Here is a 23,389-nt window from a genome sequence, read left to right as displayed (position 1 = left end):
AGAGCATTAAAATAGAAGCTAGCGATGATCATCCCAGGACCCTGGTATCATAACCTGAGCCGAAGGCAGACACTTAATGACTGAGCCACCCGGGCGGGCCCTGAACAGATTTTTGCCAGTATGTATTCATCCTTGAAGTTCTTCCAATTTGCTTTCTTTACTGTAATTATATTTTATGTTCTCCTTTCTCAGTTTGACACCTTGCCATGGGTTTGCTATTCCCTTATTAATATCCTTCTTAAATACCTGTATCACAGAGATGATTAATTCAATTAGTACACCCTTTGGAAACTCGTGATTTAATATTTGGTCACATAATTTACCTACTTTATGACTACTTTGATCAGATGACAATTCTATCACCAACTAGCTTTCTTCCCAATACTTTTCACCCCTTTTTTCTCATAATCGTTTTGCATGCATTTGTGCTGGTTCCTTTTCCATTACTTGGGCTAAAAGGATGAGAGCTTTTCAAGGAAGACCACACTGCAAAAGGTTTACTTGAGAGATGGAACAGAGTCATCCCTTAGGCTAGAGGGGTAATGCATTATGAACAAGTGTTCAGCACATGTGTTGGTCTCAGTTTACAGATCAACAAGGATGTGCCTTCCTTCCTCGTTGGAACAGTCTCCACAACAGCTTACTCTCTTGGTCATCACAGAGCCAGCTCACTGGGGCTGGCATTGCTGCAGCTCCAAATTGAGGAAAACCAAGTGTTGGGCTCATTTCACAGAAACAAGCCCAGAGGCCGAACTGGGCCCATGGAGACTCCGACTTCCCCAGCATCTGCCTAGGCCAACTGTCTGATGCAATCCAGGAAAGAAAGGTAGTTAAAACTCGACAGAACAGTTTCATCTGAGAGAGAGGAACAAGACAAAAGACCACATCCTTTTCCCTTCCACCTTTCTGACCAGCTGCTCTGGCACACAGTGGTTCACACTGAGACTCGGAACATATCCTGCTAGTCTGAACAATCAGATGTGCTAATTACAAAGCTACAGTCAACGAGGTAACCACCCCCCTGAGCCTTCCCCTCCTCCTAACCAGCCTTACCGTCCCCCATGCTTCCCTCACTTTTGTAGAAGGTCTGCAAATCCCGATCAACCGTTGTCAAGTAAGTTTTTGCATCAAATTCTATGTCAGAGGAGTACCCGCTAAGATGGCATGTAAGATTATTTCTGCACATTTAGTGTCTATGAGGTGGTTTTCCCTCATGTACAGTCTCTCTTGCACCATCATGGAAACAGGGCTACTGAAAAGTGTGGTTTGTGCTTCTACACTTCAGTACGTCTCCTTTGCAGAACGAAACTGTCTCCAAGGGAGCTCAGCTATCTAGTTCATGGCACCGTTGTTCATGGAAGTTTTAGGTGTGGATGTGCTCTGTTCATGAGAAGCGCACTGCCAGACCCCGTGCGCATCAGAAATGCTTTTGTTTTCTACCCACCTGCTAACACACACACGTTCCTTGATCCATCATCAGCTCTGCTGCAGGTACACTTGCACTGATTTGGGATTTCAGATATCCACTAATGTCATAGAATGAAACTTGTCTTGCTCATTTCCCTTAGTGCTTCTGGATGATTTGCAGACAAAGGCAGAAAACGCTGACTTTATACATTTTTCTTCAAGAAGTTCATTTTGTCTATGAAAACCATCTTAACTCAGCTACAGGACACCACATTCTCTGTTTCCACCTTCTCTCCAGACTGTTCCTTCTCTTCTTCTCATTTTCATGACTTCTAAACATTAGTGTCCCAGGGGACAGCTTTCATTCAGACCTCTCAAATTTGTTCATTCTTACTTCTGAGAGGTGGTTACCTGATCCCTTAGCTTCAAATACTAATTTTATAAAAACTTTAAATACTACCATAAGTTGATAATTTCCAAGTAAGTATCTCCAACCTGGGGTCTTCCCTATATCACCTCTGCTCATACAACCAAATGCTTATTCCCATGTAAACCTGTGCATTTTATAATCATTTCATTCAAGTTGATATCATCCAAATGCCTTCCTGAATGCCTTCCTTTTCTCAAGTATTACATTTCATTATTTCAATTTATAACTTCCTTGCTATTTTGTTGACATACTATGTATATAGTATGTGTATGTGTGTACGTATTATGTAAATTATGACATATTATGTGTATAGTATGTGTATGTGTGTTTATTTCTTTTCTTTCCCTATCAAAATGTAAGCTCCATGAGGTCAGGAACAAATTCAGTTTGATCATGTGTTTCAGCACCTAAAACTTGAGTGAGGCACAGCAGGTACTCAGTATTTGTTAAATGTGAAAACGAACATATAAGCAAGTACCTGAGAATAAAAACAATTCATACCATGTCACCTAGTGTCCATCTGTTTAATACATACTAACTCACCTGGGTAGCTCTGACTTGGGGACTCTTCCTCTAGCATCCATGGCTGCTCTCCTTGCTCCAACTTCAGGATCACTTCTGGTTTAGGGATGCAACACGCTGTAATTGGGAAATGACATGGGAATTCGGCGAGGCTCATGGGCTTCAGGGCCCTTGAAGAAGACAGAAGATGAAGCTTCAGGGGCCAATTACAACACTTCATTCTTTACAGTGATTCAACAATCCTTCTGCTTAATACTTGGAATCTCAAACTTAAATATCATTAAACTCAACAAAGCTTCTACAGGTGTCAAACCAAGAATGAAAGTGCGTACTAGGAGTCTACACGAGAAACAATCCTTACCCACTGAGACAAGGTGGCTATAGTTCTCCAGCATCACCTCCCGGTACAGGGTCCTCTGAGCAGGGTCCAGATGCTGCCACTCCTCCTGGGTAAAGCCCACAGTCACATCCGCAAATGATAAGGATCCCTGAAACAGCACATTTGTGTTCAAATTTAAGTAATCACAATGGGAAGACATGGAAAAGCTGTCGAACAACTGTTACGGAGTTCACTATTCACAATCAGAAGATGTGTTCTGGCGTGCCTACCTTTGTACTTGGTTGGAGGAGAAAGCATGGCAGACATTCCTCACCAGTGTGATAAATTACCGGCATCCCATCCCATGTGCCTACATGCCATAAAGAACTCTGCTACCTTGAGAATCTGAAAACCAATAAAACCATATCACTGTTCTCAAGGAGCATATAATCTGACAGACACAAGCATGAAGCATCCAACTACCATGTAGCATGAAATCCTACTACAGTAAAACAGGTGCAAAGTAGAGTGAGATTACAGAAGGGAGAAAAGTTCTATTCCTGCTATTAGGGCAGGTTTCACTGATAACATAGTATCATTCATGAGCCTGGGCCAAGAGCATAACTATGCACACTTCTAAAATATGGAGTTAAGGGGCACCAGTTGGTTAAGTGTTTGCCTTTGGCTCCGGTCATGATTTCAGGGTCGTGGGATCGAGCCCCATGTCAGGCTCCCTGCTCAGTGGGGAGTCTGCTTCTTCCTCTCCCCCTGTGTGTATGTGTTCTCTCTCTCTGTCAAAGGAATAAAAATCTTTTTAAAATGTAGTTAAAGGAGTCAGTGAACACACAGGAAAGGACTGCTGGGACTATGTTCACATAAAGAGCTACAGTCGTCTTCAGGGAAAATGCTATTTAAGAATTCTGAACATAACTCCTGTAGGACGGAGTGTCCAAAATGTTTGGTTACTGTTCCATGTAGAAAACCTTTTTCTTTCTTTCTTTTTTTTTTTTTTTTTTTAGGAAACCCTTTTTTATAAACAGTAAACTTACAATGTCAATTTATATATTAAATTCCATTATTGTTATTTTTCCTAAGTCACTTTTATTTTTTCAGATGAATATATTTGGCATGTAACATTGTATAACTCTGATAGGCTTATATACTGTAACGATTGCCAATGTAGCTGTATTTATCGTATTACATAATTACAGCACATTAGTGTGTATATCCATTTCACTGTATACCAGATTTCTTCATTCTTCTTTTTATGGATTACAATAAATCTAGGGAGATACCCAAGTATTTTCTTGCCATAACTGAAACTGACTGTCTTATAAAGTTCATAGCTTTTATACCACCCATTTATAAAATGACCACTGTGGAAAATATAGCAAGAAGAAAGAGAGACATATCATTCCCAGGTTATCAAAACAAACAGCTAATCAATGTTCATGTAATACACTAAAAATTGATTACTAGGAAAAACAAGACTATTTTCCAGAAATGTATAAGGTATTATTGAGAAAACAAAAAACAAAGAATACCTAAGTAAATGAATATACTATATTCATGGCTTGGACAACTTAATATTACAAAAATATCACATTTCTCCACAAATTGGCCTATAGATTCAAGACAATCAGAATTAAAATCTTAGCAGATATTTTTGTGGAAACTGATAACTTTACTCTCAGACTTACATAGAAACTTGAATGGCCAAGAATAACCAAAACTACCTTGGAAAACAGAATGGATAAACTCACACTAATTATACAGGCAGAATCTAAGATGATGACCTGCAATGGATCCAACAACGTGACATAAACTCCTCTTAAATGGAAGAGACTTAAGTCCCTGTGATTGTGATACATTCTACAACAAAACAGATTTTGCAAGTATGAATGAAATCCTTTAATCAGTTGACTTTGGTCTAAAGGGAAGAGTTACTTGGGTGGGCCTGACCTAATCATGTGAGTCTTTTATTAATTTATCTTAAATATTTTATTTATTTGAGAGAGAGAGAGAGAGAGAGAGAGAGAGAAAGAGAGCGCATGAGCACACGAGCAGGGTGAGGGGCAAGGAGCCCAACATGGGACTTGATCTCAGGACCCCGGGATTCTGACCTGAGCCAAAGGCAGAAACTTAACCAACTGAGCCACCCAGGCGTCCCACATGTGAGTCTTTTAAGGAACGTAAGATATCAGAGACCCTTCTTCTGACCTCAAAGAAGAAACAAGCTACTGTGACTCCTACGGCTGTCCAGAAATAAATTCTGCCACATATGTACAGATGGGAACCCAACCAAGCCTTAGATAAGGAGTCCCAAGCAACACCTTGATTGCAGCATTAATGCCTAAGAAACTTAGTTAACCTACTCCTAACTCATTCTCATCTATACATATGAGCCATATGAGCAGGGAGCCTGATGCTAGGATTGATCCCGGACTCCAAGAGCAGGACCTGAGCCGATGGCCAATACTTAACCCACTGAGCCACCCAAGAACTCCTGGAGAGACTTTGTGAAACAATCTCGTATAAATAGGAGTTTTCCAGAGTAGCAGATAGGAAAATGAACATTTCAGTCTCCTAGGTGCCCTCAGGAGTATCCTTTTTTTAATGTCCAAAAATGCAGGTAGTTAATGTACAGCGCAGTATTGCATTCTGCAGTACAACTCAGGGACTCATCACTTCTCTCCACCACTCAGAGCTGACCACAACAAGTGCCTTAATTGCCCATCATCCATCGACCCCCCTCCCACCCCTTTCCCTCCATGACACCCTCAGAGTTCTGTCATGAGCCATCGCCACGGTGACCTGATGACACGCATCCAACGTTCCATTTCAACTGTCACTCTGTGAGCCGAGCCCCTGGCGGTTGGGTGAACAGGACTAACAGTCCCCACGATGGGGAACCTTAACTGCTGTTGTATAGGTATGTGCCTATCGATTTTCTCAATTCTATTCTCTGGAGCTGGCTGCCTCCCTTTCACAGAGATCGGCTTCTTCTCTTTGGCTTTTCCCCTCTGATTCCCCCCCCCGGTTGGATGCCTGTGTTTGTTCGTTTGTCTGGGTGATTTCATTGGGATTTCGTGGGGAAGCTGCCTTCCTTAAAGCACTTCGATGTTCAGAAAACCGTACTCTTTTTGAATGCCCATTTCGGACACAGTCCTACAGGGACAACACACAGGTCACACGCCACACTGCTGTCCCTGCATCAGGAGAATCTTGGTGCGACCCAGGCACCACATTTGAGGGGAACGAATTGCCGGTCTCCTCTTCCCGATGGACATGACAAAATCGGAGAGGAAAGGTCAGAGGTCGAAATGCAGCTGTTCTTAGGAGAGACACTGGAGGATAGCGGGGTGGTCTCATGGGTTGATGTGCAGGGTTTCCCGGGCCGTCTGCTTGATGCCTGGGAGTGCATGAGAATGGGCTGTGCCACCGGGTGGGTGGACAGAACACACAGCAGCTGCACAGTGGACTGTCTGCTGCTCTCAAAGGTACTGCTGGGCTGGGTTCTCCAGGCCCGGCCTAGGGAGGGAGACAGGAGACTGTCTGCTAAACCTACAGTCTCCAGAGGGGATCAAGAGACCTGAGAGTAGATAGGGGATGCTGGCGAAGAATGAGAGAGTAGGGAGGGACTCACGCCAGCCAGGGTAGCCTCACTTCCATCCAGCCTCCTCAGAGCAGTCTGCACGGCAAGAGCGGGCCACTCAGCATCATCCGTCTCCTTCCTGAAACCAACCACTCCCAGCCCACATGGCCACCTACATGTCCATCTGTACCATCAACTGCTCCTCGGGACTGGCGAGCTCAAAGCAAGCAAGTTCTCGGCCAGGTCCTATGCGACTGTTGGGAGTTTGAATCAGCTTGGGAGCCAAGCAGAACCCCAGGAGCCTGGGCTTCAACTGGCCTTCAGGACGGCCTTGGGCGACTGGGCTGACCTTGCAGAGAGGTGAGGGAACGTGGCTCAAGCTACCCGTTCCTGGTCCTTCACTAGGGCCCCGCTGGGCAGAAACCACCACTTAGTTGATGTCAGGGCACCAAACACAGAAGTGAGTGAGCACTGAGGCTGGTCTCGTGGCCCTGGCTCTCCCCTACAGAAACCCTGGCACAGAGGGATTTGAGACTGTGAGGGCAGCTCTTGGTTCAGGGCTTCAGGACCTTTTAGCAGGGGCTGTGGGTTGGTATCAGGGGCTCAGGGATCTCCGGCCACAGGGAAACGATGACTTTCCTGTCCCAGATCCATCCTTCATTAGGGTGGCAACTCTGGACGGTCCCTTCGGCACCCTATATTTCAGGGCCCTCCACTATCCTCCACTGTGGCTTCACCCACAGCCAGCTGTCTAGCTGAGTCCCTAGGTGGTCCCTTCCCCAACACCTGCCGAATGGCTGGGAAGCATCCAGTCCTCCCCTAGGTCCCAGGCACTCCTTGGACTCAATCACTTGGGACACCGTGGTGGCACACTAACGTCTAGGCCCGAGGGCAGGGAAACAGGGCACAGACGGTTCTGGGGAACACTCTCGGGTAGGTGTGGCTGCTCAGTGGATGTGACCGAGGCTATCACGCATGCTCATGGCACTCTGTAGCATGCTTTTCTGTCCTGTCTCTGCTCCATACAAGCCGTTGCCCACGGAACCTGTGGGTGTGGGAGGGGGCGGAATTCAGAGCACAGTACATGGTGACTCCTTCCTAAGTCCCACCTGGAGGGAGGAATGCCTGCTGGGCAGCTGGCGAGTAGGGGCAGGAGACGGATGAACTAGAAGGAAAGGACTTCCAATCCCCCTGTGGGCTCCTGATGACAAGGTGCCGACACTGTTCTCTATTTCTGTGTGTCTCCCAGAAATCTGTGGGGAGTGTCTCCTGGAGGATGTGGAGACGCCCCCACCCACGCCGCCCCCTCCACGACACCACCACAAGAAGAGAGTCCGGTTCTCCCTCCACAATGAGGTCTTCACCATTGAGGACCCCGAGGAAGGTACCTTGGGGATTGACTCATTACGGCGATTGGAGACGCATTATGTCGTTCACTAGCACAGACATAACCGAAGCTTTTAAAACTGCTGAGACACACTGTCCTCTGATTTCACTGGTAGCCATTTCCCTCTATGCCGTCCATCCCTCCCCTTTTAAGTCCACAAGTCACGATGAGATCCTCATTCTAACTGGATCCAAGGGGCACAGGAAAAAAGTGTCTACTAGCTGAAGGGATGGATCTTAGGTCTTTCTGGAACACACAGGTCCCTATAGGTCTCCCCAGGAAACATGGTTCTTAGATGTGTAGGAAGGAAGAGACTGTTTTTTGCCAGGAACGCAAAACAGAAAAATGGAACAGAATACGACAGGAGGTTTCACGATGTCCCCCCTTCACTTCCGCCCATTAGCCACATCTTACATGGGTGTGCTACGTATCTTCAAAGGAACAGAACAACCTCACCACATTTGGGGAACTCAAGTACCCAATACATTCCACGTGGTTACCGTTCTACAAATGGGGCCAATGCATTCGGTGACGTCTTCTCATTCTGGAAACACAGAAATCTGCGCACTAATGTCTCACACAGTTGGGTTCCCAATAGCCCCAGAGAGGCACTGCCCCCAAATCCATCACGGGAGGAAAGAACACATTCAGTGGCATCCATACACATCATAGAGTGCAATTCAGGCATAAGAAGAAACTAAGGTTTCCAATATTTTACAAAACAGATAGAACCTGGAAACTTAACACACATTTTGAAAGCAAGCACACAAGGAAAGAGGTACATTACACGATCCCAGGCTTTGAGGACACTCCAGTAGGGACATTCGTAGACCCAGAAAGTGGAAGGGATGGTGCAGGGAGGAAACGGGGTGGGACGGTCATGTCGTCACGGGTACAGAGGTGCCATGAGATAGGATGGCAACGTTTTCCCCGTAGATGGCAGTGCGGTCTACAAAGCATCACGGATGTCAGCAGTGTCACTGAACGGACACGTACGAACAAATACAACCCGTCCCCAGTACTTAGATTCCATCACCGAAAAACCCACTACTCCAAGGCACGATAGAGGAACGATAGGGTCACACAGCAGAGGTGCAGGGGAGACAGCTGAACAGGCCCCATGACCAGCTGAAGAAGTGGCAAGCTGGCTTGGCTTCACAGTGGGCAGGAGGGCTCAGGGGACTGCGCCCTGAAACCCAGGGTGCCTTGAGTGTTTCCCAGACAGACGCTGAGAGTTCCCACTGATGACATCCCCTCCATTAGAAAGCCAAGGCCCCATTTCCCTTTTCCATCCTGCTCCCCTCCTCTGTGTTTCTGTGTCCACCACTGTTGGCCCACTGGCAAGTCAGGCCTTGCTTGGTCACCCTTCACGTCCATTCCCTCTGGCCCCGCATCCACATCCAGCAGACTTAACTCCCCAATTCATTCCTGAGTAGCGCAGCCAATGTCCTGACAGCTCCTCTCTGTTCTCCTAGACCCTGTGGAGGGCCAGTCCAAGGACCTTCCTAGGAGCTGGACAAAGGTAAGTCCCCCAACTCTCCCTGAGGTAAGCTCGCCTCTCTGATTTCTCAGAGACAGAAATGGTGCTTCCTTGATTTCTTCCATCAGTGGAGTTTGATGAACATCTGGCACTTTACCTCCCAGGGGAAGGGGGCAGCAGTCTCCCCTCGTGGAGGAATGCTGGGTCTGACCTCTTACACACAGTGGACGCAAAAAGGGTGAGGACACAGGACAGCCTCAGTTACAAACTCCATGGGATCAAACACCTTCTTCAGCAGAAAAGGTTTCTCCTTGAAAGAGAACGTTCTGCCTGTTGATCAGAATGGACTTCGGAGATTGAATGATGCTCCAGCATCATTCAAATGGTCCTCTTGAACTCAGATGGGAGGACATGGACTCAACCACGGGACCTCATCCAATTAACTGCCTGAAGTCCTCCCCAAACCAAAGAGCTGGCCCAACAGAGGACAGGATGCTGGGATCCTCACTGTGTTTCCTTTTCCCCAATCGCAGGTAGACGCTGGGAGCAAGGACAGCTGTACGTATTTAAGACCATCGGGCTCTGGGAGGAAATCTAGAGTACAAAGAAGCCTGCCCCCTGATTCTGGGTTCCAACAAGGAACGGGGGTTGGGGGATACTGACCGAGACTGTCCGGTGAGGCACGGTCACCACGTCAAATAGGGCCTGGAAGAACTCGTACATAGGGAAGGGGTGATCTGTGTGCACGTGGGATGAAGGCCCTGTGTGCGTGGGTGTGTGCGTGGGGGTGTGTGTGTGTGTGTCCCCATGCGTTATGCTTGTGAACATGATTGTGTGCCTTTACCAGGAGATCTTTCTCACACTTCCATCACAATCACAGAGTCCCTCTTCCAAAATACTCTCATCACCCTGGCACACTTTACATACTCCTTCCCCTACTCCCCACAGCTGTACCTGGAGGACATTTACCTCTGATTTCCTGGGACGGGCATGGTGCGGAGATGAAGGGTCCAAACCCGTGACCTCCTACTTGGAAAGCCAAGATTGGAGCTCAGGTTCCAATCTGAAAGTTGCTCTGGCCTACCCACCTGTGTTAGTCCCTCAGCCAGGGCGTCATGATGTACCATGGGTGCTAGCTAGCAAAGGGCCATCAGCATCTGTGCACACAGCCAAATACCTAGATTCTATGATGGTCCCCGACAGGACCCAACATGACACAGTGGCTTCCATGGACACAGAAGCCAGGGCAAGCTTAGAAGCCCACCTTAAAGATTACAGGCTGGTCCCTGGAGTCAAGTGCACAGAGAAAAGCCACATCCTCATGCTCAAGCCCACATGGCTGGAAAGCGTGTGGACCCGTGGAGGACAGAACAGGGCAACATCGGTCATAGCCGGTCTCAGTGTGTACACACGACCGACCAATGGCAGAAAAGCATCACGGAGGGAACTGACTGTACTTGATAAGATTTCCCTAAGCCTCAGGAAGGTTCAAATTCTCTAAGCACACACTCAAACACCACTGGCCAATAGGAAATCAAGGTGAAGCTTGGGTGGAAGCTTTGGACCCACATCCCCGGAGCAAATCTCCTGCAAAGCAGGCCTACAGCCGATCAGCACACACTCCCAGACTCCTCTGTGTAAGCAACTTCCCACTGGTCAGAACACCTGGGAGGGTTCAGACAGCCACTGTCTTCAGGGGAAACACACACACACACACACACACACACACACACACGGGACAGCTCAAGAACAGTGGAAGGAATCTATCACACTCATCGACGGTGCCGGCTGTTTATGGAAGCTACGATGTCCGTGCTCTCAAGTGTTGCACATGGCATTTTCTGAAGACAAAGGATGAGTGAAGCAAACTACTAGGCTCCTTTCCTGAGGGTTGAATGCAGCCTGGCAAGCAAGGCTGCTTTTTATGCTGTGCAAGATCTTACACAGACGTGATGCATATAGTCGCAGCAGGTGGGGATCTTGGGCCCAGAGCTGATGTCCAAAGCAGCAGCGTGGGACACCTTAGTGGCACGTCAGTCAGGAGAGGTTATGGGACTCGGTCTTCACACAGAAGCCAGGTTAGGCTTCCCATGTCCTGGACTGGCTATTTGGCTTTGATCGGGCTCACTTTAGCTAGAAAGACAAGAACCCTCTTCGCGTTTCCTCCCTGCTCCTCTCCCGTCCCTTCCCCTCTGCACCAGGACAAGGCCTGGCAGCAGTGCGGCCTGTTCCTCCTAGGAGCCCCCACACGTGCACACACCCCTCCTGTCCTCATCCATCCAAACTCCCCGCCTACTTCCTGAGCAGCCTCACCAGTGTCCTCATGGTGCCTCTGTATCCTCCTAGCTCTCCACGATGACCTGATGGAAGAGCTACTACCCACTTTGAGGGCCGAGGAGAAAACTCTGACTCTCCCTCAGGTAAACTCATTGTTCAAGATTTTGTTTATTTGAAAGACAGAAAGACAGAGAAGGGGAGAGAGAGACAGATAGACAGACAGAGAGTGCACGAGAGCGCAAGCAGGGGGAGTAGCAGAGGGAGAGGAATAAGCGGGCTCCCCTTTCGAGCAGGGTGCCCAATGTGGGCCTCCATCCCAGGATCCTAGGATCAGGTCCTGAGCTGAAGGCAGAAGCTTCAATGTCTGAGCCGCTCAGTCACCTCGCTAAAGTCATTTTGTCCTTCTGAGGGACAGCCAGTGTTTGATTTCTCTTTCCATGAAAGTGTCTGAGCATGGACATGCCAGAGGGAAGAGACCATGTCCTTGGTGCTGAGAGCCTGCCGTGAGTTTATACCATTAACGGACAGCAGATTGAGACGGGCACCACCATTGCTTAGGCAATGGATGGTCGTGAGCATTTCCCACCAGGTCGTTCTGTCTATGGGAAATGGCTTTGGAATGAGTTGCTGACGAAAATGGATGGGGGAATTTTGACATAACATGCTGGAGCCAAGGACAAGGGGGTCATTTTCGGGAGGTCATTTCCTCCTCCTCTGGATCATAGACTCAATGACCGCATCCCATCTAGCTTGCTTACGACACACACCAAGGGCACAGAGATGTGTGCACACGGTGTGCACAGGGTGCGGGGATCCTCACTGGGTTTCCCTTTCTCCAACTGCAGGAGGCGGCGACTGGATACACCCCATATGCTTATACCCCCATCATTCCCCTTAGGGGGACAGATCTAACTCAACAAGGTAGGGTTTTCTCTCCTCCTTTGGTCTGGAGAGCTTCCCCCCTTCTGAGTTCCTCCCGGGAACAGAGGCTGGGGCGGACTGAACAAATGGAGTGTCCTGCAGAAACCCAGGACCCTGTGCTACAGTCCCTGCAAACCAGTAGGTCATTCGGGCGGTGTGCTTGGTGCGTCGGAGGGTTGGGGCTCGCTTTCGCGTGGGTCGATGCGACGGGACCGGGCATGTGGGTGTGTGGACTGCGTGCGTTTCACCAGAAGACATCTCCCACTGAATGGACTTGAGGGCACGGGTCAAAGTTTCAAAGCCAAACCTCCTTCATTCCTGCTGCACACACCCCGCTAGGACACCACATTCCTCGCTGACCACAGCTCCACCTGGAGGGTTGCTCAGGATTCCGTCTCCTCAGACAGGGACGGGGAGAAAGGAAGGGGCCCACATCTGTCCTAGCTCGGGACGTTTCTCAGACAGGGTCAAAACACAAAGGAATCAGAAGCTACTTTAGTCGACCCAAACATCACCACCAGCCTTACAAAAATGCTCCCATCTTGAATGCACATAGAGGGAAGGCTCACTGGGAAATGGCAATGGCCAGGAAAGCTTCATCATTAGCTCGGGGCCCGATCCGACTTCCTGACAATCTGCTACATGGCCAGGTTAGAGAGTGCCCCTCTCGCCTGGCCTCCGCTCTCTCGTGAACTTGCCGGATCCTGACTGGGGGAGCTGGGTCCTGGGAAACTGGGTCCCGCAGACTCCAAGGACACACCCACATGCCACAGGAAAGGAAAGACTGGGAAGAATCAGCACTTTGCGGATGGGGACTCTGTTGGAATGGTCAGATGTCAGTACATAGAAATCCTGGGTCTTTGGTTTTCCTGACCCTGCATGACTCAGGGACAAATAGAAAACCTCTAGGGTACTTGTGCTTGCATTGAATGCAACCCTGCCACACAGTGTTCTTCTGCAGAAATACAATCTCCTAGTAGAGGTGAGAGATAGGTGGGAGCGGCCAAGAAACGGTCTTGACCATGACCATGACACAGGCGCTGGTTGGAGGAACTTGCCTATCAGTATGGAACATGTCTCTTAGTGTTTACCCTTTCTGCTTGAAGAGGTCACCCTGATTCCACTCCCTGTAGCTCAAGTTCAGAGTCAATATTTCTCCCTCCATTCCTGCTCCTTGCCCTGACCTCTCTCGATGCAGCAGCAGCTTGCTCAGTCCATACCCACGCCATACACTCCCGGGCACGCCCACCCAAAGCGAAACTCCCTGAGCTCTTCCTGCCAAGCCCCACCAGTGGACTGACCATTCTGTGGATCTCTCCCTAGCTTGGCTGGATGGACAGGCGGGTGAGCGTTCAACAGGAAAGAATGAGGAAGACGCCCCGTTTTACACCAGAGTGGTACGCTGGCCTTTCTTTGGGGGAGACACAAAACTCTTCTGGCTTTTTAAATCAAGGTCACATAAAAAAAATCTCAGCATGCACCATTGACAGGGTAGGGAGAAGTTTGAGAGAGAATCTGTTACCAAATGCTACCTAACCCCGAAGGCATTGCAGGGGGGCTGGGACCACCACAGCAGGGGGGCTGGGACAACCACAGCAGGATCACCTACCATCTGGAGGGCAGGGAGCTTTGGTACGGGTAGCAGCTATTCCTCCTTACCACCTATTTTGTCCAGTGGGACCTGGAACGTGGGACCTCTAGGAAGACTGGGCGCATCTGCGGAGGACTCATTTTGCTCTCGTCACACTTTGGGGCTCACGGGCCTCTAGCACACTTCCGCATTGGGCTTCCTCCCATCCCCCAGGGAACAAAAGAGCCATGCAAACGGGACAAAGCCTGATTTGATGTTCATACTGTTTTCTTTTCTGAAATCACAGGTGTCCCTGCTGGAAGAGGATGGCGGTAAGTATTCTGTACTCTAGAGTCACTCACTTGTTTGCAACAACCTGGAAAAGGGCAAAGGTTGGGGCTTCCTCACAGGCTCCACCACGAGAACCACCCTGATTCCAGGTCCGGCGGGACTGAGAGGAAGGGTCGGAGTAACAGAAAGGGATTTTCTGGGGAAAGACCCGTGGCCTCATGGCCCTGTCCCCAGAAACTACTGCGCTGCTCTTAGGTGGTGCAGGTTTGGGGGCAGGCAGTAGGTGTGCCTTGGAGATGGACTATTTCACAGCCAACCTAGGCCCTGTAGCTCCAACAGGAGCCAGAGTTTCTATTCACATCCCTGCTCCTCTCCAGGACCTTTCATCCTCCATCCAGGAAGGGCCCACTGCAGCTCAGTCCATACTGATGAGCTCCCCACTTCCACACACTTGTCCACACGTGCACGCCAAGCAAAGCTCCCCGAGCGATTCCCGAAGAGTCCCATCGGGGTCCCGACACTCTCTGTGTGTATCCACCTAGATCCCCTCGATAGTCTGTTTGATAACCTTGACGTGGACAGCACAGAAGGAGAGGTCCCATTTTTCACCAAGGTGGTAAGTTAGCCTTCCTTCAGGTGAGGTACAGCATCCCTTGATTCTCTGATACTCGCAATCAGATCCAAACACCTCAGCACGTACAATGTCCTTGGTGGGGAGATTATTGAGGGAGTGACTCTTAGCCAGGGACACCCCATTTCAAAGACCCTGAAGGAAACAGCAGGTTCGGTTACAGTCCACAGGGTCCTTAGCTTTTTCACGGGTGCTACTGACACCGCCATGCCACCAATGGACCCAGGGCATGCGACCTCTAGGTGGATTCCATATCACTGCCCATAACCCTGCCCATCACCAAGAGACCAAAAGAGCTGTGCACACAGGACGAGGCAGGACTTGATGTTCATCATGTTTTCTTTTCTGAAATCACAGGTGGCCCTGATGGAAAGGGAGCATGGTAAGTATGCTGTCCTCAAGAGTCACTCATTGCTTTTGAGCAACCTGGACAATGGGCAAGGTAGGGCCTCCTTGCAGGCTCCATCTTGAGAGCTACCCAGAATCCAGATCCTGTTGCAACGAGACTAAGGGTCATGTTCCGGACCGAGACCCGAGGCCTCGTGACCCTGGCCCTGGAAGCTACCGTGCTGCTCTTAGGTGCTGTAGGATCGGGTGCTGAGCACAAGGTCTGTTTCCATGGGAATCCATGTGCTGTGATTCGCAGGGTTGGTGTGTGTGTGTGTCAGGTGGATGAATGCTGTGCTCTCGAACGTGTCTGGTCCCCTCAAAATGGCGATTAACGGTGTCCGCGTTCTCAGAGATGTTGCCCATCACTGTCACATCATGAACGTCCATTCATGGGAAAACTCTTCAACACCTACAATTGAAAGAGGTGTTCTTTCCTTGCAAATACACATCATTTCCCACAGAAAACAAATCCCGTCGCTAACTAGGAAGGGCTAGACTGTGCCCCAAAGACACAAGTGTGTCTTTTCCAATCCCTGTTACTGAGTCAGTACGAAGTCTGTCTGACTGGCCGAGTCATTCGTTCCCTTTGCAGCACAGACTATTCCAGTCTTTTTCTCGATTCTTTCATTTGGTGAAATCACAGTCTTCTTTTGTTTGGTTGGTTTTCTTTGTTGTTCTTCCTTTACGTCAGTGAACACACCTTTTCTGAAATAAGGATTGCCAAGGGGGTCTCCAATCTGTGGGCTGCCTTTTCACTCTGTTCGCTGTTTCAGAAGAGGATGCTTTTTCTGGGCGGTCCTCTTGGGAAGCATCGTGATGCCAACATGAGCGCATTTCCGGGGGCATTTATCTTCGGCTCCCAGGTGCCCCTGACTCTTTGTATGCCAGCACCCTCCTGTTGGCTCAGGGGAGTCATCCAAGGTATTGGAAGGTCAGCTTCTAGAGACCCACCACTGACTTCTTCATATTCAGAAACGTCGTGGCTCCTTGTGTTCCTTTATGGTTCCCTTATCTATTCTAACAGCTCCTCTGTCCTGAGAGCATCACATTGTATGCTTTAGATCAGTGCTGCACGGAATCCGTTCCCCATTTATTCTAGGAACTGGGGCTTCACCTTAATCTCTTCGGGTCCAAAGACCTCCAGCAGCGCCTGGTGGGTGTGTGTGAGCCCGGGAACGTCTTCCCTTGATCAACGTCCCTGTCAGGCCAGCCACTGATGCCCGAGCAATACGCAGGAGAGCAGGCCTCCTCTCTCGCTCCTGGTTGGTGTCTAGTGCTGAGTGATCCAGGAGAGAGTCTGTCTAGCATCCATCATACACAGTCATTTATTATCTCAGCGCAGTACACGGAAATCATCAAGGGAACAAAAATGTCCAGTTGCTCACTCCCACTAGCCACACGTCAAGAGTCCCATAACGACTGGAGTTTCTGATGGTTGCGCTGGGAGGGGACAGCGGTCATGGGCATGCAGAACTGACACTGAGGTGACTGCTGCAGCGTCCTGGTCTCATTAGAAGGCATGAAACTCCAATCCCTGTCTCCTCCAAGGGCTCCGGCTCCGCCAGCCCCGTGAACCTCTGAGAGCACTGCAGAAGGGTCAGGCAGATGCTGCACGGCCCAGAGACATCTCAACGCACCTGGGATGAAGGGGTGAGGCGGTTTCTCTCCTAACGGCATTGCTCCTCTTTCAGTTCTTGCAGATCTACTGATAGAGAGCATCGAGGACTACTCCTTCAGTGAGGACGAAGTCTCTTCAGGTAGGGAATGGCACCGAGGAGGGGAACACTGGGACAGGGCTCCCGGGAACATGGGGTTGCCCCTGCCGCTCTGGAGAAGGAAGAAGGTGGGTCAAAAACCACCAAGGAAAGCAATGCTCTGTCACAGGCATGATTTGCTCATGTCACGGTCTCAGGATGAAAAGAACAGACGAGGTGTCCACAGGCTTTTAGGGTAGGCTGGGTTTGTCATCACCACTCGACTCCTTGCGCGGCTCCTTGAAGGATCTTTCCCATCAAAGCTGCTCGTGCCTCCCTTGGCCACTGCCACACGTCAAAGCTTGGTGGAGCAAAGCTCTTTGCTCATGGCCTATCGGGAATGGTGCACAAGAGATTCTGCATCATTCTTGGCACGGGCCCAGACCTGGTCATGCTCAGGACTTGGCGGCCCGAACCGCACTCTCCTGGGCAAGAGACACTACGCGACACTCCGTTCTGGTCTGAGCCAGGAGGTGTAAGACAGGTCTAAATTCTCTCCCTCATAACCTCCACTACCAAACCATCCTGGTTCTCTCCAAGCTGCTGTACTTCAAGGGGACGCCCAGAGCTGCAGAAGGGAAAGTGTACTTCTCCTGGGTTCACTACACAGGCTCCCGTAAATCGGAGCTTCTGCCAGCCTTCACACCCCAGCAGAGTCTGACCTGGGGACGTGTTCCCAAGGGTGGGATGCCCCTATGCAGCTGCCCTGGAGAACCCCTGTCGTGGGCCACGGTCCCCTGGGCCTGTGTGATGGGGCTGATGGACCTGCTTCACACACTTGCTGCCCCGGGTCCACTCTACCTCTCACTAGCTGGCCTCGAAGCATAGCACAGAGCCTCTTGGGAGCAGGGCCAGGGAGTCATGGTTCCTCTCACAAACCCACCTCGCTGGCCCACAGCCCTGGCCATGCTCCCCACTCCCTAGGCATGCCCAAATGGCAAACATTCCTCAGGCCTGCCCAGGGCCCTACACACACCCCGACCCCGTCCATTCCTGGCAAGCCTCAGCAGGAGCACTGGCAGGAATCCTGTGTTTCAGTAACCACACCGCTGGACGTTTTCCAGCCCTGAACAGCTGAGGGTGCCTGCACAATTTCCCATGCTCCTGTCTCCTGTCTCTGTAACACTTAGGGAAACAGAGGGCGTTGCGTTCCCTGAAACACGTCCCTGGGAAGGTCATCCCAGTCCCTGGGCAGACATGGGCTGTGGGGACGTGGTGGGCCATCTCTCCCGGCACTTCCCCAGCAATCCCAGACCCATGACAGCTGCTCCCAGCACAGACGGATCGGGGGATTGATTCCAGGGGACCCAGGATATCTCCTCTCTTTCCTTGGTGGCCCCCTCCTGGACAACAATAGGACTGGTGGAGCTTGGCAGGGGGAAGGACATGGAGCATCTCTAGGGGAGGAGGTGGAGGAGGAGGAGGAGGACGAAGTAGAGCAGGGAAGGACAGGAAAAAGGACAGAGGAAAACAACGTCCCGCAGAGGCAGTCTTAGGGACAGTGACAGCATCCAGGGGGGAAAGGATCACACAGCCAGGATTCCGGGTCTTGGAGAGAATCGGAGGTGGGAAGAGCAGGTGGGCAACCAGAGACCCCCCTGTACCCTGCGGAGATCAAACGACCAAGGCCAGGGAGGACTCGGAGCTAGGGACGCACCCCACTGAGGGCAGAGCCCAGCATCCCCAGAGCAGCAGGCCGTGGGTCGTCACCTGCACTAACTCCCCTTTGTTCTCTCTCAGGGCCAACCCCAGCACCCTCGCTGCTCCCTAACCCGAAGGATTCCACAGAAGGCGATTCCGATGGAAGGAGCCACCCTGCGCCTGTAATTCACTTCCACCTCCATCTCTTGGGCTTCCTCTCTCCTCTGTCCCTAAGTGCCTCCGCCCAGCTCTTCCCCTTTCCCTGCTTTGACGACGCCAACTCCGGAGGCCCTCGTCTCTGACAGGCACTCGGGCTCTGCATGGGAACTGCTGCATGAAATCCCTGGGAAGCCCTCCTCACCCCTTTCCTACCATCACCCTGACCCCTCACCGCGGACTCTGGGAAGCAGCCCCGGACAGCAGAGCAGGGAGGAGGGCTGGGAATCGGCAGGGCACGGATCACCCGGCTGGAGAGGCCTCGGGAAGGGAGGCTGGGCCTGGGTGTCCCCACTTGGTTCTCTGATGCCGGGGAGTCTGTGCTCATGCCCACTTCTGCTCTTGCTCTTAGCTCTCAAGAAACTTTCCTTCAGTGGACTTGGCGCAAACGACAAGGGAAGCAGAAGAAGAGGAGGACTCGGGAACGGGGTGAGTCGGGCAGGAAAAGGGGCCGGTGAACATGGATACACCTTTTCTATCATTGCCCCGTCCCTGTTGTGGGTACCTCAGCAAACAGCACAAAACCCGGGGTGCTGCCCTAGCCTCTGACCACAAAGAGGAGAGGAGAGGAAGATCCCAGTCCCTGCAGGCACTAGGAAGTCCTGAGAACATCCCACGGGGAACCTCCACCTGATCCCTGCAACTCCCTGTGGTGGTTGGGCGCTGTCGTCCAGGAGCTGCTGATCTTGGAGGAAGGGCCCTGGCTGCCTGGAGGGACTGGACCCCAGGCAGCCTAGGCACAGTGACCTTCTGGCAAAGGGCTCCACACCCCCCATTGAGCCCCTCCCTCTGCATGACCCAAACCTTGTCCTCCCACCCTGCAAAAGCCAGCAGACGGCTTGCTCCCGGACGACACTAGTCGCGAAGAGACAGTGGTGAGGTGGCCTCATCTCCCACTTCAGGCACGTGAGAAATGAGCAAACAAGACAGGCCCCCGGGCTCACAGGAGCAGGACAGCTCACCCCTCCCAGCGCTGCATCCCTGTGGACGGGGAGTCAGGCCCGGTCTCCAGCTGAGTCATGTCCGCCGGCGACTCCCATACAATCTAACCAACACCTCCAGTCCCCTGAGCCTCCAAGATGCCTCGTGGGAGGTAGTGGGTCCCCTCATGGCACACTTTGCTTTGTGAGTTTCATACTCTAGAGACTCACCTCGATCCCTCAGTCGGCAGGGGAGACCCACCAGGGAAAGGCCACCCTGCCTACTCCCACCTTGCCCAACACCTGCCCACAGCCCGTGGACTGTGTGAACTCACTTCCCATGGGGGTCGGGAGCATGTCGTCTCTGCCACGCCACCTGCAACACTCATGTGGGCAAAGGCTCCCCCCACAGAGAAGGGCACGTCCAGGGCTCTCAGAGAGGCTGGGGAAGGGACAGCCCAGCAGGAGGAGGACCCCGCTGTCATGGAGGAGGACGCTCAGGGAAGGGGCCTGAGGGACCCTGGCAGTGTAGCCTTCATTCAGCTCCAGGGGGCCCACGGGAAATTCCCCTTTCTTCAGGTCATGCATGGGTCTTGCAGGAAAACCTCTACCTCAACACCTCAGAAGACACGTCCCGCAAAACCCCACAGGCCTCTGGTAAGGCCCAGGCCACACGCCACTCGCTATCTCACACCACTCTACCCTTGTCTCCACAGCTGCACCAAAGGACAGTGTGCCCACCACCCCAAGGCACCAGAGGCTCCTGGGGTGCTCCGACAAAGGAAGCGAGGCGGGCCCTGGGGCCTCACTTGCTGCTCCGATTTGGGCCCGGAGGAGGATTCGGCGTGAACGTACAGGGAAACACGCCTGCAGGAACGGCTCTCTTACGCCTGACCTCCGTAGGCCAAAGAGAAGACTTCTGGGCAGCCCACCAGAGGACGGCACTGGAGCCCCGAGGACAAGACGAGAGGACCCTCTGAGTCGGCCGCCACACCCAGAGTTGGCTGCCCGGGCCCTGCCGATGACGGACACTTGGAACACGAGGCAACCACCTGGGCCCACAACAGTCCATTGTGTGGGGAGAGTGGGCCACCTGGGACTGGGCGGGACAGCAGCCTTCCCGTTGTCTCCCCTGTCTGCTGCAGGGGCTGCTCCTCCTCCCGCTGTCCCCTGCAGTCCCCGACAACCCTGCAGGGCATGACACATGCAGGACAAAGCGGCACTGCCAGGGCCCCTTGACCACCCTGGGATCGACTCGAGGGGCAGCAGCCCTACCCCTGCTGGATTCCCCGAGGGTGCCGCACCCGAACCGCCCCCGTCACTTCGACGCACAGGACCGTGACCAATGCTGGGCTCAACACTGGCAGCAGCCCCACAAAACGGGCCCCGCTCAGCCTGTGTGTTTGGCAGCAGCAAGAGGTTTAGGGAGGAGAGGCTCTCCCCTGCACTCAGCGGCCTCTTCCTTTTACAACTCAGACAGCAGAGGCCTCCCCCAGCTGGGCCTCTGCCACCTGACCAGGAACGACCCACGCGGAGGGACAGCTCTACGCCCCTATTCAGCAGGAAGAAGCTACAGAAGATGAGACCGTCCTCCTTCAACAACCTTAACCACGCAAGGCTCCGCCCTGGTCAGGGGCACACGAGGAGGGAGGGGAAGGCTAGCTGAGCGCCAAGCAGGAGCTGGCACGCCACACCGCCCCCCAACCTGTGATACGGGGGACATCCCTCAGGCGCTCTGACTGCCCTCAAGCTGAGGAAAGGAAAAAACAGATTCTCCACAGATGGAGATCAAAACCCGGCAAGACCGGAGTCTCCCTCGGTTTGTAAAAGTCCTCCTGATTCTGCAGGAAGAGGCCTGCTTAACGAGAGCCTAGCGACCTGCCAGAGGCCCGGATCTCCGTTTCCTGAAGCCCTGACATCTCCCTCCCCTCCACGACACTGAGGGAGGCTGAGGCCGAAGGAAATGTCCGTAGGACAGAGTTTCTTTTCAAACGTGCAGTCCCTGGGATGGACCTGTGAGAGGAGGAATGTAACATTCCTCCAGGAAGCTCTGCACCATCTTTCAACTCATGCCTTCCTAGCAGGAAAAACCACCTTCCCTTCACAAGAGCAAAGCCAACTGTATCCTCAATGTCCTCTGCCCTCCTGCCACATTCTTGCAAAACCTCCCTTTTGCTTGACCTCCTCCAATGCCATCCCAGAAAGTCAGCCTCCTGTCACGACCCCAGCAAGCAGCCCTTTCTACCCAAGGGTCGTATCCCTGTTCTTTAATAAAAACTGCCTCCTGCCAGCAGAGCCGTCTCAAGACTTCTTTCTTGACCATCGGCCTTGAATGCTAACCTCTTTCCTACATCAGTCCTGTCTCCTGTAGGGCTCCTGTGGAAACAACCCTGCAACACGTTGGGCCCATTTCTGTCAACTCTTCCGACTCCATCCACCTCACCCACTGCACATTCTGTGTCCTCCGAGGACTGGACCCTTCTGTGATTCTTGCACTCAAACCCTCACATGGCCCCTCTTTCGGTCCTCGACGTGGCGGACGTTGCCCTTCTGAAACTCCCCAGCCTCCCATCCTCACTTTCTTTGTCTCGCAGGTTTATCTGGTCCATAGGTTCTCATCACCAACACGCTACAACCAGTTTCTGCTCCTGAGTAGAGGACTCCATTCCTTTCCTTTGTCCTCAAGCTCAAATCTTAAGTCTCAGATGTTTGTCTCACAACTTTCAAAATTCTTCTTTCCCCTAATGCCTCTCTACCAGTTTCTCTTCTTCCTTTTTCAAGCCGCCCGCCCTCCCTCCCTCCCTTCCTTCCTTCCCTCCCTACATGATCTTTTCGTTCTTTGTATTCCTTCCTCCCTCCCCCTCTTTCCTTTTCTCCTTCTGTTCTGTTAGTCCCCACACAGCACTTCAGTACTTTTTCATCTAGTGTTCCGGGACTCACTCTTTGTGTACAAGACCCAGGAGCTCACGGCAATTCGTTCCCTATTATAAAGGATGAAGGGAGACCCACACGGGGGCATCTCAAAGGTCGGCTTCTCTGCAAGTCAATGGGAAGCTTCAGGGTCATGAACCCTGGCCTTCCACACTAGAGCTGGACACGGGCTACGCTAAGCATTCCCCACAATCCCCTGTCATCCAAGACCCTGAGCATACGGGCTGTCCCACCAGAGACCTGAAGAGTTTCATTTCTCGGCTGAAATGGGCCTCGAGTCAAGCCGCCGCCCGAGTGACTGGAAAAGTCAACTGGCTTCAGCAGGACTCACGGGTATATAGTCTTTGAAACGGAAACTTCATTTAATCAGCAGTTGACGTGGGGGTGAGGCTACCATGTAGAAAGATCTATCTGAATTCCGGAAAGGAACAAGGCACCCGACTACAAGTGGCTTGCAGGGGTAGACGCAGCGACCATTCCTGAAGGGAAGGGCTGGAACGCGTTCATTGAGTCAGGAAGGGAGGAACGTGAGGGAGCGATCCTGCCACAGCCCCTCGTGCTCTGGCCATTAGCAGAGGGTTCACACTGCACAGGAACACGGGCAATGCTGGGGCACAGCACGGAGATGTCTCACGTGCCTCACCTCACTCCGGGTGTGCTGTGTCCTGGGAAGACAAGCCTTGTATTTGCTGATAATGTGGAAGAGC

General features: G+C 51.8%; 1 protein-coding gene, 2 long non-coding RNA genes and 1 pseudogene across 4 annotated transcripts in view; 3 read left to right on the top strand and 1 right to left on the bottom strand.

The window, feature by feature from the left end:
- The window catches only part of LOC309859786 (phosphatidylinositol 3,4,5-trisphosphate 3-phosphatase and dual-specificity protein phosphatase PTEN-like), a 115,361-nt pseudogene that overhangs the window by 78,668 nt on the left and 13,304 nt on the right, over positions 1 to 23,389 (bottom strand). The window contains exon 4 of the transcript XR_014316663.1: positions 2,381 to 2,529. The product of XR_014316663.1 is annotated as a phosphatidylinositol 3,4,5-trisphosphate 3-phosphatase and dual-specificity protein phosphatase PTEN-like (transcript). The remainder of the gene's footprint in view (positions 1 to 2,380; positions 2,530 to 23,389) is intronic.
- LOC309859799 lies at positions 5,463 to 9,178 on the top strand. Its single transcript, XR_014308915.1, has 3 exons — positions 5,463 to 5,610; positions 7,523 to 7,657; positions 9,136 to 9,178. It is a non-coding gene; the product is annotated as an uncharacterized lncRNA (long non-coding RNA).
- LOC309859800 lies at positions 13,257 to 14,817 on the top strand. Its single transcript, XR_014308916.1, has 3 exons — positions 13,257 to 13,735; positions 14,216 to 14,240; positions 14,742 to 14,817. It is a non-coding gene; the product is annotated as an uncharacterized lncRNA (long non-coding RNA).
- LOC309859791 (uncharacterized protein) lies at positions 18,508 to 21,763 on the top strand. Its single transcript, XM_082720899.1, has 4 exons — positions 18,508 to 18,552; positions 18,715 to 18,797; positions 19,184 to 19,260; positions 20,468 to 21,763. Exons 2-4 carry the CDS (start codon positions 18,775 to 18,777, stop codon positions 20,950 to 20,952), a joined length of 585 nt encoding a protein of 194 aa, XP_082577025.1. The 5' UTR covers positions 18,508 to 18,552; positions 18,715 to 18,774; the 3' UTR covers positions 20,953 to 21,763.

Source organism: Mustela nivalis (genome assembly GCF_964662115.1).
Source record: "Mustela nivalis genome assembly, chromosome: 2".
Taxonomy (NCBI): Eukaryota; Metazoa; Chordata; class Mammalia; order Carnivora; family Mustelidae; genus Mustela; species Mustela nivalis.
The sequence above is the reverse complement of the archived record's forward strand: the minus strand, read 5'-3'. Positions and strand labels throughout refer to the sequence as shown.

Coding starts and splice junctions, on each gene's coding strand:
- LOC309859791 (XM_082720899.1), top strand. CDS start 18,775: ATGGAAGGAGCCACCCTGCGCCT. Junction 18,798..19,183: donor GAAGGAGCCACCCTGCGCCT/GTAATTCACTTC, acceptor TCTTGCTCTTAG/CTCTCAAGAAACTTTCCTTC. Junction 19,261..20,467: donor GAGGAGGACTCGGGAACGGG/GTGAGTCGGGCA, acceptor TTGTCTCCACAG/CTGCACCAAAGGACAGTGTG.